Consider the following 16,275-nt stretch of genomic DNA (forward strand, 5'->3'; position numbering starts at 1 on the left):
TAGGTTTAAGCATTCCGACGTTATTACCACATAAAGTGAAATATGTCAGATTTGAAAAATGAGCTCTGAGCCTTAAGGCCAAAACTAGGCTGCGTCCTTAAGGGGTTAACAACCAAAAATGTCTCACAGGTATGGTAATTTGGCTAGGTATCACCCACACAGTGGTGTCAAGACACCTCCAAGAGCATCATTAGAGAATAGCGAAAACTCCGAAATTACATTGAAAACAAGAGAAAAAGGAGTCGTGAGCCAAAAGTACACAAAGAATATATAATTTTATTATTACATCAGAATACAAAATATAAAAACACAACAAGGTATTAAAACTGAGAGTAAACAAGTGGATCAATAATCCAAAACACCTCAACACAGGTATGCTAAAAATACTATGTAGAAAAAAGGTTCTGTTAGCTATGGATGAGTTAGGGGAGGGAAACGCACTGCTGACCCATACAGACAATGCTGATTCACTGCAACAGCCTGTGCATGAACCTACCACCAAAAAACGCATGCATATCAAATAAAAGAAGATTGCATCTATGAGAAAGTCACAGTAGAGTAGCGTCTAACTCTGCTTAATGCATGATCCTAAATATCGGACAGGAGGTAAGGTAACCTGAAATGGCCCGATATGAAAGAGAAACTACATCCGCATAACAAGAACCAATGAGTGACTAAATGAAAGCTTACCCATGGAGGACTTGGAAGTGAGATGATCCACCTAGTAATAGAGGCACCCCACATAACTTACCTGCTCCTGCCGCCGCCGCTGCCTCTGCTGCCTCTGCTCCTAGTCCTTGCTTCTGAACATATTGACGGAAGCCGCGACCGGAAGTAATCATCTTACTGTCCGGCCGCAGCTTCGAGTCCACATGAAAATGGCGCCGGATGTCGCTCTGCCAAAGACCTTCCTTTTGGACTGTGTGGGAGCGGCGCATGCGCCGTTCCCACGCAGACGGCGTACGCTATAGTGAATGGAACGGCTCCCGTTCGCATTCACTATGGGGATGTATGTGCCGTATTCCATCTCTGTATGTGTTGTTAATCGACACATACAGAGATGGAAAAAAAAAATGGCAGCCCCCATAGAGAAGTAAAAGAAAGAAAAAAGTAAAACACAAAAACACAAATAAATAAAATGTATTTTAATAACATACTAAAAGCAATAACATAATTTTATTTTTTTTCGTGACACCTTCCATTTAAGCCTTGTAAAGTCCTAGAAAAATAAAAGGACATTCAAAAGACGATGCGAACACAAAGTGGACATATGGGAAATGAGAACTAGTAACTATTTTGTGTGGTATTACTATGTCTTACGAGCAGATACAGTTAGAATTATTTGGACAGTGACACAATCATTATGATTTTGGCTCTGCATTCCACCACATTGGATTTAAAATAAAACAACTGAGATGCAATTGAAGTGTAGACTTTCAGGTTTAATTTGAGGGGTTGAAGAAAAATATCCTGTGAAACGTTTAGGAATTGCAACCATTTTTCTACACAGCCTCCTCATTTCAGGGTCTCAAAAGTAATTGGACAAATTAACATTACCATAAATAAAATGTTTTTTTTTTAATACTTTGTAGAGAATCCTTTGCAGGTAATGACTGCCTAAAGTCTGGAATCCTTGGACATCACCAAATGCTGGGTTTCCTCCTCTGTGATGCTTTGCCAGGCCTTTACTTCAGCTTTCTTCAGTTGTTGCTTGTTTGTGGGTCTTTCTGCCTTAAGTCTTGTCTTAAGCAAGTGAAATGCATGCTCGATCGGGTTGGGATCTGGTGATTGACTTGGCCATTGCAGAATATTCCACTTCTTTGCCTTTAAAAAACTCCTGGGTTGCTTTCGCAGCATGTTTTGGGTCATTGTCCATCTGTACTGTGAAGCGACGTCCAATCAACCTTGCTAAATTTGGTTGAATCTGAGCAGAAAGTATATCCCTGAAAACTTCAGAATTCGTCCGGCTGCTTCTGTCTTCAATCACATCATCAATAAACACTAGTGACCCAGTGCCTTTGGCAGCCATGCATGCCCATGCCATCACACTGCCTCCACCATGTTTTACAGAGGATGTGGTTTGCTTTTCATTATGAGCCATTCCAAGCCTTCTCCATACTTTCTTTCTCCCATCATTCTGGTACAGGTTTATCTTAGTTTCATCTGTTTAAAGAATGCTGTTCCAAAACTGGCTGGCTTCTTTAGAAGTTGTTTGGAAAAGTCTAATCTGGCCTTTCTATTTTTGAGGCTGATTAATGGTTTGCACCTTGTGATGAACCCTCTGTATTTGCTCTCATGAAGTCTTCGCTTTATGGTAGACTTAGATACTGATACACTTACTTCCAGGAGAGTATTCTTCACTTCGGTAGATGTTGTGAAGGGGTTTTTCTTCACCATGGCAAGGATTCTACGATCATCCACCGCTTTTGTCTTCCGTGGACCTCCAAGCCTTTTGAAGTTCACGAGATCACCATTACACTTTTTTTCAAGAATGTACCAAACTGTTGATTTGGCCACTCCTAACATTTCTGCTATCTCTCTGATGATGATTTCTTCATTTTTTTTCAGCCTAACAATGGTCTGTTAGGTCACTTGCATTGAGAGCTCCTTTGACCTCATGTTGAGGGTTCACATCAACAGCTTCCAAATAAAAATGCCACACCTGGAACCAACTCCAGACCTTTTACCTGCATGATGGATTAACAAGGAAATAGCCCATGCAACCTATTAAATAGCTTTTAAGATAATTGTCCAATTACCTTTTGTCCCTCGATAAAGAGGCAGCTACATATTAAAGAGCTGTAATTCCTACACCCTTCCTCAAATTAGGATGTGAATACCCTCAAATTAAAGCTGAGAGTCTGCACTTTAAGCCCCTATTGATTATATAACTGTATATTCAATATTTTGGTAAACAGCTAAAATGCCAAAACTTGTGTTACTGTCCAAATAATTCTGGACCTAACTGTGCATTTAAATTTATAAAAATGCAAAATTTTTGCAAATCTCTAAATTTTGTTTTTTTTCACAAATAAACACTAAATATATCGACCAAATTTTACCTCTAACTTAAAGTACAATGTGTCACAAGAAATCAGTCTCAAAATTGCTTGAAAAAATAAAAACATTCCAAAGTTAAACAGGCTGTTTGTTACCACCGGCTACCATTTGTTTACCCATAGCCATATATGTATCACAGAGCCTGTGGCATAAACTGTCACTGGGCCAGCAGGGATCAGTGTGAACCCACCTTGTCCCGCAGGGATTTGACTTGGGTCTACTCGTGGAACAGAGTCTAAGGCTGAGTTCACATGGAGTTTTTTGCAGGAGGAGAATTCTGCCTCAAAATTTTGATCTGCCTGCACGCGGTTTGCCGCGATTTTCGCTCGCGCCCATTGAGTGCCACGGGCAAAAACGCAGCTAAATACGCTTTCTCTGCTTCCCATGTCAATGGGAGGTCAGAGGCGTAAATGCCCGAAGATAGGGCATGACGCTTCTTTTTACCGCAATCGTTTTTTACCGAATCAATGGGAGGCATTTTCGGCCGTTTTTTGGCGCGGTTTCCGTGTAAAAAAAACCTCTGTGTCAACAGGGCCTTAGGGAACCCCTGGTATTCACCATTTAACCCCTGTACAGGAATGTGGACTTCACTGTAGAGGAACGCCAGGTTGCTACCCCCAGAGTAGTCTTACTTGGTGATGGCTGACGTAACAGGTGAAACGTGGTCTGGTGAGCAAAAGGTCAGAGCAGGCTGCAGAGGTTCGTTACGGGTATCATAGTAAATGGTCAAGACATGCGGCAGAGGTTTGATATGGTTAACGTAGCAAATGATCAGAGCAGGCAGCAGAGGTTCAATACAGTTAACGTAGCAATTGGTCAAGTCAGGTGGCAGGCATGGATGGTCAAGAAACAAGCAAAGGTCAATACATGGCAATTCAGAAATGACACAGATACACTAGGGAACCAAATTGCACTAGCAATGATTCCAAAAAGAGAAGGGCTCTTATATCAGGGACAGCTGAGAATTCGAATTTTGGCTGGCACTGATCCTTTAAGAAACCGCAGATTAGCACACGCGCACTAAGACCAAGAATGGAATATTGGGTCGGAGAGAGCAGCCACCAGATGCCGAGGAGGATGAAGGAGAGCAGCGTGGACCAGGAACCTGGGGATAGGTAAGTACACGAAGGCTGGGAGCGGGCCACATTATAGCACCCCCCCTCCTTTTAGGCTTGTTGGGAAATAAGCAATAGAATTTCCTGAGGAGAGATGGAGTGTTATTAGGTATGTTCACACGCAGTGTTTTCAGATGTAATTCGGGTGTTTTACGCCTCGAATTATGCCTGAAAAAACGCCACTAATACGCCTACAAACATCTGCCCATTACTTTCAATGGGTTTTACGGTGTTCTGTTCCCACGAGCCTTAATTTTACGCATCGCTTTCAAAATACGGCGCGTAAAAAGACGCCCGCGAAAAAGAAGTGCATGTCGCTTCTTGGGACGTTTTTGGAGGCGTTTTTCATTGACTCCATTGAAAAACAGCTCCAATAACGGCTGTAAAGTACGCATTGAAAAACGCGAGTTGCTATAAAGTCTGAAAATCAGGAGCTATTTTCGCCTGAAAACAGCTCCGTATTTTCAGACGTTTTTTGGCCACTGCGTGTGAACATACCCTTATTCTCAACAGGTTCCCACAATCTCTCCTCAATACCAAAGTCCCCAGTGTGATTATTATAGGTAAATTCTGCCAACAGAAGGCGATTGGTCCAGTCATCTTGCAGGAGAAACAAAATTTCTGAACCTGGTTGAGCCATTCCAGGTTGCCCATTAGATTGAGTATGGTCGGCAGGAGAAAAGTCTAACTTAACCTCAATTAGGATGCAAAGGGCCCTTAGACTCTTGAAGTGAACTGTACTGCCCTGTCGGATACTATATGGATAGGAAGTCCGTGCAAGCGAAAAATATGTACAAATAAAGAGTGTGGCCGGATATTTAGCTGAAGAAAGTCCAGCAAGAGGTATGAAGTGTGCAACCTTCGAGAAGCGATCAAATACAACCCAAATCACTGTACAGCCAGAAGAAGAGGGCAGGTCTGTAATAAAATCCATAGTTATATGAGTCCAATGAGAATCTGGTACTGGCAATGGATGAGGCAATCCAGCAGGTCTTTGGTGGGAAACTTTATTTTGAGCGTAGACATTGCATGCAGCGACATAATATTTTAATGTTTCGGGACAGAGGAGGCCACAAGTAATGATGAGACACAAGATCAAGTGTTTTCCAGATGCCAGGATTCCCGGAGAAATGAGTCCCAATGGAGGTGCCACTGATAAAATTTGACTTAAATATATGATAAATTGATAAGGCATCAGCCTATATGTTTTTGTCAGCATGACGATTGTGGAGGAAGAGGTTGAATCGTGAAAAGAATAATGCCCAAAAAGCTTAAAGAGGGTTTAGAAGATGTGCCGTCTGCATGTACAACAAGTGATCAGTATAGATAGTGATGGGATGATGTGCTCCTTCTAGTAAATGTCTCCATTCTTCCAGAGCCAATTTAATAGGCAAAAGTTTGGGGTCTCCTATGCCATCATTTTTCTCGGCACAAGAGAAGGTTTTGGAGAAAATTTTCCTGAAGGTTTTTCCATTATCTTTTTTCTGTGACTGGACTACGTCACTCCTACATAGTGGAAGGATCAACCGGAAAGATGAATGGTTTACTTGCATCTGGTCTATATAGTATAGAGGATGAGGAAATGGCCTGTTTGAGAAATGCTAATTTACCTTCAGGAGTCCAAGTATTTGCATTGACCCTCTTTTTGGTAAGGACTGAGTTGGGTGCCACTAAAGAAGAGAAATGAGGGTATGTTCACACGCAGTGTTTTCAGACGTAATTCGGGCATTTTATGCCTCAAATTACGCCTGAAAAAACGGCTCCATTACACCTACAAACATCTGCCCATTGCTTACAATGAGATTTACTTTGTTCTGTTCCCACGAGGCTTAATTTTACGCGTCGCTGTCAAAATACGGCGCGTCAATAGATGCCTGTGAAAAAGAAGTGCATGTCACTTCTTGGGACGTTTTTGGAGGCATTTTTCATTGACTCCATTGAAAAACAGCTCCAATAACGGCTGTAAAATACGTGGCAAAAAAAGCGAGTTGCTACAAAAACGTCTGAAAATCAGGATCTGTTTTTGCCTGAAAACAGCTCCGTATTTTCAGACGTTTTTGGTCACTGCATGGGAAAATACCCTTAGGTATTAACTGTCGATAGTAGTTGGCAAATCCCAGAAAGCGTTGGATTGCTTTGAGTCCTTTGGGACGTGGCTGCTTAAGTACTGCAAACAAATTAGCTGGATCCATTTGGAGTCCTTGATCAGAGATAATATATCCAAGAAAAGGCAGACAGGATTGAGACATTTTTCAGGCTTGGTATAAAGATGATTATCCCATAAACTTTGCAGAACCATATGTACTTGCTTACAATGGATATAGAGATCTGGGGAGAAAACAAGAATCTCATCCAAATAACCTACAACACAGTTGTATAAAAAGTCACGGAAAATGTAATTAATTAAACAAATTTAATTTAGGCCGCAATAATCAATACAAGACCTTAAGGCATACCTCCCAACCGTCCCAGATTCAGCGGGACAGTCCCGTATTTCGGGCGGTGTCCCACTGTCCTGGGCAGCCGGGGTTATGTCCCGCTGTCTACTGTATCTGCGTCCTCAGGACAGTTGAATCCAATGCTGAAGCTGGGAATCAATAGCTACCTGCTTCAGAATTAGTTCAGAGCGGAGGAGCAGAGGGAGCTCTTCCGCTCGCCGAGGACTCCACAGCAACAGCGCTACTTTAATATAGATAGTGACGTGAGTGGCTACTGATTGAACAGAATCCCCATTGTCAATGATCTGGCCGGGGATTCCGCTCCTAAAGGAAATCACTGAGGTCACATATATGGACATTGATGTCAGGGGTTCCTCCTGGAGCAGAATCCCTGACCACAGTCAGCAACGGGGATTCCGCTTAAGGTGTAGCCACTGACGTCACTGTCCATATATGGACAGTGATATATATTCGTGGTATTGTATATCGTCTACCACCTTGACAATATTTCTCTCCCAACGCGTTTCCTCTGACCCATTGATTCCTCAGGGGAGATAGGTCATGAATGCTGCTTCGTCCTATTTCATGGGAAGCTGCATGAAAATTAGATGTGGCTGTCTCGTGAAGAGAGTAGCTTGCTGTCAGCAAAGCATGCTTGCAGTGGCAAGTGAATGGCCTCTCGGTTTGGAGGCAGAGTATCAGCGTCTGGTCCTGACGCCTGCTGTCACTACACTAAAGGATTCCCTGTCTCTTTTTATATCCATTTCCCTCCCACCCATACACACCTCCCAGGTGTAACACACCTCCCCAGTGACGTATTTAGAAGAGGTGGGGGCGTGTACTGAAGGGGGCGGGGACCCGCAGCGCCGCCGCCGCCGACACAAGGGAAAATTTCCCTGTGTCTGAGGTGACACAATCGCGCCGCAGGCCTCCGCCCTAATGTCCCCAGATCGTGCTCCCTCGACATCTCCTAACAGAGGAGATGTTCAGTTACGTCTGCATACAGCGATGGATGTCATCGCTGCTTGCAGACGCGTCGTCAGGGGAACGAAGATAGCTCCGCCCCCCGGGGTGACGTCACGGCCAGTGATAGGTCGCGACGTAGCCCTGGTAACCGATCAGCTGTGCAGCGCCAGGCGTCTTGTATAGACGCCACGGATCTGCACAGGGATCGGTAAATACAGGCAGAGTGACTCTGCCTGCATAGGGGATGTTCGATCTAAGGGCAAAGAGGGGTGTATGGTAGGGGGGGAACCTTATGATAGAACGTCTGAGTGCGGGGATATTGTGTATTTAGACAGATCCAAGACATATGGCTTCCGTCTATCCCTAGGCACTACAGACCAATCTAAAGTGTTATGGAAAAGAGATGTTTATGTACAAGGGAAAATAATAATCATTACTCAATGGTTTATCAAATAGAGGATATAAACTGGCTAAGTTTAGGTTTTAAACTATTCATTTCTATAGTACGTAGTTTAAACACTAGAGCAAGCAATGGTTTTAAAGCTGCAGAATATTTGCACCATTAATTTTTGTTATTTTCTTATATAAATATGTATATTGTTGTACCCTTGAAGTTATATATGTTTTTAATTCAAATAAAGGGGTCGTTTATTAGTTCTTATCAACGAGAAAAAATGAACAAATGTAAAGGTGCAGATTGTTTGCACCATTAATTTTGTTAATTAATTCAAATATTTTTTTAGTATTTTTTGTTTTTTATTGAAATGGAGGAGTCAAGTATTATCTTATTTAAACGAAAAGGATGAACAGCTGGAACATATATATAAGGATATATATGAATGGACTCAAATGAAGCATCCGAAATCCAACTGTTCATTGAGTCCATTTGGTACAGTTGATCTCATTTTAAAAATCCATTTGGACTCTCTCTGTAGTAAGATTTTATCCAGATCTCCCCCTCTCACCGGGGGTTGTAGACATTCTAGTGTCGTAAATCGTAGGCATTCTGGATCCCCTTTATGTTTTAGATGAACATGCCGGGAGACCGGTTTATCTCTATCATGCAGGATATCAACTACATGTTCGAGCACCCTCTTTCTGAGCTCCCTTATTGTTTTTCCAATGTAATCTAAAGGACATGGACAGGTAATTTTATAAACAACATTTTTGGTACTGCAGTTTGAGAAACTTTTTATGGGATAACTAATTCCTGTATGGGCACTCTGATTAACTTTGGTTACTTGTATATAAGTGCATGCTTTACAGTGTCCACATTTGAAACATCCGTCAATCTTTCTGTCAGCCAACATCCTTTCTTTTTATGGTGTTTAAGTGGCTGTGCGTAACTTGGTCACCTATACTCCTCCCTTTCCTATAAGTGATCTGTGCTCTTGGAGTTATGGTTTCTCTTATGTCGATGTCCATGCCGAGGAGGGAGGTGTGTTACACCTGGGAGGTGTGTATGGGTGGGAGGGAAATGGATATAAAAAGAGACAGGGAATCCTTTAGTGTAGTGACAGCAGGCGTCAGGACCAGACGCTGATACTCTGCCTCCAAACCGAGAGGCCATTCACTTGCCACTGCAAGCATGCTTTGCTGACAGCAAGCTATTCTCTTCACGAGACAGCCACATCTAATTTTCATGCAGCTTCCCATGAAATAGGACGAAGCAGCATTCATGACCTATCTCCCCTGAGGAATCAATGGGTCAGAGGAAACGCGTTGGGAGAGAAATTGGGAGAGAAATTACCCTACATCAGAGGTTGAATTAAATCCAGGACTTGACAGACAACTCCTGAAAGGAACATCACCATCCCAAAAATAAAAGGGGTAGGAGGGCAACTGCCCGAAAAATCTTATGTCTCCTGTATATCTTATATGACAAACAGATCACCTAAGTGTTTATGAGAGAACCTCTGAAATTAACAAATTGTTGAAACCATATGGATTAGGAAACCTTAAAAGGTGGACTATTTTGCTGTCTTTAATATTGTTGTATATGCATACTGTGAAAAAACACATGAAAAATTGCATACAGCTGCGACGAATGAAGAGAATTTATGCGCACATGTCGCAAAATGCTTATGTTTTAAAGAAATTAAGTAAAAGTTATTTTTTATATATACACTCCGGATCATACATGGACAGTGACATCAGGGTTCCCTCTAGGAGCAAAATCCCCGGCCTACGCTCTGGCTGGGGATTCCGCTCCTAGAGGGAGTACGAATAGCGCTATCCACAGGGGAGGGTAGCGCTATCTACAGGGGGGTGGCACTATCTTCAAGGGGAGTATGGCTCTAAATAGGGGTACTTTACATGAGCACTATCTACATGGGCACTGTGGCACTATCTACAAGGGCACTTTATATGTTTGTACTGGCACTAGGGGCAGCTTTGGGGGAATTATACTGTATAAGGGCAGCTATGGGGGCATTATACTGTATGGGGGGCAGCTATGGGGGCATTATACTGTATGGGGCAGCTATGGGGCATTATACTGTATGGGGCATCTGTGTGGGCATTATACTGTATGGGGCAGCTATGGAGACATTATGCTGATGGGGCAGCTATGGGGCATTATGCTGTATGGGGGAATTTGTTTGGGCATTAAACTGCATGGGGGCATCTGTGTGGGCATTATACTGTATGGGGGCATCTGTGTTGGCTTTATACTGTATGGGTGCATCTATGGGGGCATTATGCTGTATCGGGGCAGCTATTTGGCATTATACTGTGTGGGAGGCACTATGGGCGCATGATACTGTGTGTGCTGAACCGGGTGTGTATGTGCGGGGATTGTGTGGGATTAGAGGCGTAGTTTACAAAAAAAATTGCCAGGACACGCTACTCGCGCTGCTTCCGTTGTCTCTCTTTGTGATACTTGAAAATTGGGAGATATGCCTTAAGGTTCCGCCTTTTCTCTTGACAAAGAAAAAAACAGCTCCAGCAGGAGAAGATTTGCGGATAAATCCCTTCTACAGGTTTTGTATTGTGACACATCTTCTCTCAGGGGCATACAGGGGGTATACCCTACCCTGAGGAGAAGTAGAATTAGGTAACAAGTAAATGGCACAATCATACGGTCTATGAGGTGTAAGAGTCTATGCTTGCTGTTTACTATGCCTAACACGCATAGGGTTTAGGTAATCCGTCCAGAACAGTTTCCATAATTTGAGGCTATGGGGGACGAATGACAAGTAGACATTGCAGATGACAGCTGTCACCCCATTGCGTAATCTAAACAGACATCCATTTAATGACAGGAGAATGTTTCTGAAGAATTTTTTAGCACGTAGAATGAAATAATTTCATGGTGAAGTGCTCCCACTTGCATGGAGATAGGTTCGGTGACTTGGTACACAATCTTGGTAAATAATTTTCCATTCACAAAATAAATTGAAAGTGGCTTCTCCAATTGAAGTACGAAAATTTTATAACGAGTTACCAGGGATTGGCAGAGAAAATTATCCGTAGAGCCAGAATCCAGAAATGCTGGTACAGTGAAGCAAACTCCTGCATTGGACAAATGACAGGTATAGTCCTCTTTTGAGAGGCAGACGTACTGCCTAGGGTGGCCTCTCCTACTTTACTGGCACAGTATAAACACAGGTTATTGGCACATCTTCTTAGACATTCTTCAGCAGAAAGCTTAAAGGCTATGGACACCTTTTGAGGGTATTTATTTATTTTTTTCATAAATAGATGTGTGTTTTGTGTAACTTTGTAATTAGTCTTTATTAAAAAATAGTTTTACTTTTGGAGATAGAACTGTTCTGTATTCTCTATACAGAACAGCTGTATCTCTAGTTTTACACTGAATCCGCCAGTCTCGTGGACCTAACAGGTTCAGTGTCGGTGGGTCCTGCGTGTCTTTGACACCCAGGATCCACCTGTAATTGATCACATCTAAGTTATGAACTTAGATGTGATCGATTACAGGTGGATCCTGCGTGTCACAGACCTGCAGGACCCGCCGACACTGAACCTGTCAGGACTGCGGGACTGGCGGATTCAGTGTAAAACTAGAGATACAGCTGTTCTGTATAGAGAATACAGAACAGTTCTATCTCCAAAAGTCTTACTACTATCTTTTCTTACTACACATCCCATGCACCACATACCACTCCCCTCAAGACTAGTGGGAGTGGCTATTATTATTTAAAGCACCTGCTCACTCGCCTTCATCAGCGTTTCTGACCTGGCTGTGTCCATTTGTAAGTATGGCCTTTTTCGGTGTTTTTGACTGACGGATTCAGTGTAAAACGAGAGATACAGCTGTTCTGTGTAGAGAATACAGAACAGTTCTATCTCCAAAAGTAAAACAATTTTTTAATAAAGACTAATTACAAAGTTACACTAAACACACTAATCTATTTATAAATTTTTTTTAAATGCCCTCAAAGGTGTCCATAGCCTTTAATTCTTTCCACCTGCATGGGTTCGTCCATTGGAAGAGGTAGTAGGATGATCCCGACCTGCCAACTCATCCTTGATGCGACCAACCAGACCCTGCCAGAATGTAGAAACAAGAGCTTAGTGCCAGAGACTTCCAGCAAGTTAATGTAAGCGGGCTCCATGGCTAGAGCAAACTGTCATGGAGCCTGTAGAATAAAGTCTCACTGGACCAGCAAGGGGCGGTGTGTACCCACCTTGTCACCAAGGGATTCGAACTATATTATGAACTTTTGGGTACACTGCAGCTCTTCTTTTTCAGACACAAACCTACCAAAAACTCACTATGAAGTTAGGAGTGTAGATTTCTATAACAGAAAGGATTAGAAATTACAAGCAGAGAAACCACCAGTAAGGCCTGATTCACACGAGCATATTTTACGTCCGTGTTACGGATGATAAAACAATGGCCGTCACACGGACCTATGTAATTTAATTGGGCTATTCAGACATGCTTGTTTTTCACACAGCGTTTGTCCGCTGCGGGAAACTTACTGCAGGTCCTACTTTTGTGCGTTTTTGCGCTCCTTGTAGCCCATTGTCAATGGGTGCGTGAAAACAACGGACAGCACACGGACGTCATCCGTGTGCTGTTCATGTTTTTCACACAAAAGTTGCTAAAGAAATGGTGAGGAATAAAAAAACAGGAAAAAGATCAGGAAAAAAAAAACTTCAGTTTTTTTTGCTGACGTAAAAAACACATGACATACGTGCGTAAAAAACGCAGACATGGAACTGCAATGCAAGAAAGACGCTGCGTTTTTTACACACGTAAAATGGACATGTTTGTGTGAATCTAGCCTAAGAAAAAGATCATCAGTTAACTGCCACATGTATAACAGGCCTATTGCTACATTCACACGAGCGTGACAGATTTACGCGCGTAAAAAACTGATGTAAATCTGATCCGTATGCGTTATTGCATCTGTGCTTTGCAAGTGGCATGCGTTTTTCACGCACTCGCAAAGCACGTTTCTTTTTTTAATGGAATTGATGCGCAAATCCCACACAGCACACAGGTGTGCATCCATGTGCTGTGCGTGGTTTTCACGCACCCATTGACTTCAATGGGTGCCTAGCTGCGTGAAAATGCACCAACATGGCCTTAGTCCGGATTCACACGAGCGTGTTCAGTCTGTGATATACGGGACAATTTTCCGCAACAAAGGCAGGGTACACCTAGCATCATAGATAACTATTATGCTAGGTGCCCGGATCACTGCAGTGTGTTCGGTCCGGGAAATGCGGCCGAAAAACACATGCGTGTAAATCTGTCACGCTCATGTGAATGCAGCCTTAGCAACTGTTGCGTTAATCATGGACAGCACATGGATGACGTCCATGTGCTGTCCATTTTTTTTTCACGCACCCATTGACTTCAATGGGCTGCGTGGTGCGCAAAATTGCACCAAAATAGAACATGCGTGAAAAACAACGTATGACTGAATAGCCCCATTAATTTTCATAGGTCCGTGAAAAAAACAGACAGCACACGGACGTGAAATTCACTTGTGTGAATAAGGCCTATATGACATGCAGTGAGTTTCACGCAGCGGACTCTCGCTGCGTGAAAACTCCTGCATGTGTTAACAGCCCCATTGAAATCAATGGGTCTGTGTGATTTCCATGCACAGCACACATACAAGATTCATGTTCGTGGGAATGAGCCTCAAGTGGGGTCAGAGAATTCAGATTACAGTGTGGTTAAAGCAATATACCACAAATATAAATTGGGAACTAAAAAGTATATAGCGTTTGTAATGCATCAAAACGTAAAAAAAAAAAAAAAAAAGATATCTTACGTTTGTTCTACTTTAAGACAGGTAAAATGTAGCAATTTACTTTTGGAATAGACAACCATCTTAAAAAAGTGATTTGGCACTTATAAAAATGCAGACACACTTTATTTGGTGCTCAGATACACACAAAGGCTAATACAAATAAAATTCAAACCAATGCAAGTCACATTGCCTAGAAGAACCAGTGATATAAGTAACTGAACTCCTTTCCAGCTTCTGACGTTCTTTGAAATATTCCTTTACATGGCACCAACTTGTTCTTGCAAAAAGTTGAAAGTTAAGAAATAAATGGAGATAACTCTAATAATGCATTCTTATAGATGATGCAGCTTGGAGAACAAAATTGTACAGAAAGTCGTATTTATCTGTTCTGATACATAAATTGATGTCATTGTATGCTGAAAGTAACATCTTATTAGGGGGTATTTAGGAAGATAGAACCAGTGTGTTGCAGAGAGCTGTCATCACTGCCCATTTCAGCTTTTATCTTCACTCTGTGGTCTATTGTCCAGCTTGTTGGTTTAAATCACAAATTCGAATTATTTTTATTTAGGACATGTTCAAATTAAATGTACGTTTTTGTTTTTGTTTTATATATTTTATTGGCACAGAACGAAATAGAAGGAGCGGGAGGCAACACTCTATTTCCACAAGGAGAATGGTTGCTTTGTACGACTATGATCCAAGGGAGAGCTCGCCTAATGTTGATGTTGAGGTAAAGCATTTATTTAATTCACTTCCCAAAGCATGGGAATAAAGGTTACTGTCCAATCCCATGACTGGACAGTTATTCTGGGCCCCCTATTTAAAATCAATATCACTGCAGAATGTTTTTAAAATAAAAAAACTTACCTACTGTCTCTATGCCTTATGGCTCCACATACCACTGCTCTGCTGTGGGTGTAGAAGATGGCCAGATGCTAGTGAGTGACATCACCAACCTCTGCCTGCCCAGTCCCATAGCAATGACTGTGTTCATGTCTAAGGCTGGGTTCACACTGAGTTTTTGGACAAGTTTTTTGACGCGGAAACCGCACCGCAAAACTCGCCAAAAACCGTCCGAAAATGCCTCCAATTGAATTCAATGGGAGGCGGAGGCGGTTTTCTCCTGCGAGCGGTAAAACCGGCTCGCGGGAGAAAGAAGGGACATGCCCTATATTCGCACGGTTACGCCTCTGACCTCCCATTGACATCAATGGGAGACAGAGAAAGCGTATTTAGCGGCGTTTCATGCCCGTGGTGCTCAATGGCCGCGGGCGAAAAACGCCGCTAAACACGCTGTGAAAATCGGCGTGCAGGCAGAGGAAAATCTGCCTCAAACTTCCAAACGGAATTTTGAGGCAGATGTTCCGCCTGCAAAAAACTCAGTGTGAACACAGCCTTAGGCCCCATGCACACGAACGGGCTTTGCGGACGCAATTCCCCCGAGAATACACGGGAGAATTGCGGCCCAATTCATTCCTATGGTGTCATGAACACGACCGTGGTTTCCTTTTGACTGGGGCCCCCCTTGTAGATAGTGCCTCCCTATAGATTCCGCCACACAGTGCCCCCTATAGATAGCACCATACAGCCCCCCCTGTAGATAACGCCATACAGCCCCTCTGTAGATAGCGCCATACATCCCCCTGTAGATAACGCCATACAGCCCCCCCTGTAGATAACGCCATACAGCCCCCCCTGTAGAAAACGACATACAGCCCCCCCTGTAGATAACGCCATACAGCCCCAATGTAGATAACGTCATACAGCCACACTGTAGATAACGCCATACAGCCCCTCCTGTAGATAACGCCATACAGCCCCCCTGTAGATAACGCCATACTGCCCTCCCCCTATAGATAACGCCATACAGCCCCCCTGTAGATAAAGCCAGACAGCCCTCTGAAGATAACGCCAGACAGCCCTCTCCCTGTAGATAACGCCATACAGCCCCCCTGTAGATAACGCCATACAGCCCTCTCCCTGTAGATAACGCCATACAGCCCCACTGTAGATAACGCCATACAGCCCCCCCTTGTAGATAACGCCATACAGCCCCAAACTCCCCTTGAGATAACGTCATACAGCCCTAAACCCCCCCTGTAGGTAACGCCATGCAGCCCCCAACCCCCCCCCCCCCCCCAAAAAAAAAACGGCCTATAATTTGTCCTACAAAGGAGATGTATCCCCTATCAACAGGATAGGGGATACATGTGTGATCGCTGGCAGCGATAAGGAGAACGGGGGACCGAAAGTCTCCCGAAGTTCTCCGTGACATACCTCGGACTTCCGGGGTCTGCGCAGTTCAATAAAAATGAAAGGAGCGCTGGTCACACATGTGCACAAGCGCGACCGGTGCACAATTAATTTCTATGGAGCTGCTGACAGCCCCCGGAAGTCCGAAGGTCTGTCATGGAGAACTTCGGGGGACTTTCGTTCTCCTTATCGCTGGGCGTCCCAGCG

The 16,275-nt window shown here is 43.3% G+C and overlaps 1 protein-coding gene across 23 annotated transcripts in view; it reads left to right on the forward strand.

The window, feature by feature from the left end:
• Nucleotides 1–16,275, forward strand: part of RIMBP2 (RIMS binding protein 2) — a 602,457-nt gene that overhangs the window by 572,210 nt on the left and 13,972 nt on the right. For all 23 annotated transcript variants that reach the window (XR_012849985.1, XR_012849987.1, XR_012849994.1 and 20 more), the window contains one exon: nucleotides 14,442–14,545. Coding sequence is in view for 19 of the 23 variants with exons in the window: in XM_075833186.1 (XP_075689301.1) it covers nucleotides 14,442–14,545 (104 nt within the window). In the remaining 4 variants the exon portion in view is untranslated. The remainder of the gene's footprint in view (nucleotides 1–14,441; nucleotides 14,546–16,275) is intronic.

The sequence above is a fragment of the Rhinoderma darwinii genome, chromosome 1 (assembly GCF_050947455.1).
Source record: "Rhinoderma darwinii isolate aRhiDar2 chromosome 1, aRhiDar2.hap1, whole genome shotgun sequence".
NCBI classification, from domain to species: Eukaryota; Metazoa; Chordata; class Amphibia; order Anura; family Rhinodermatidae; genus Rhinoderma; species Rhinoderma darwinii.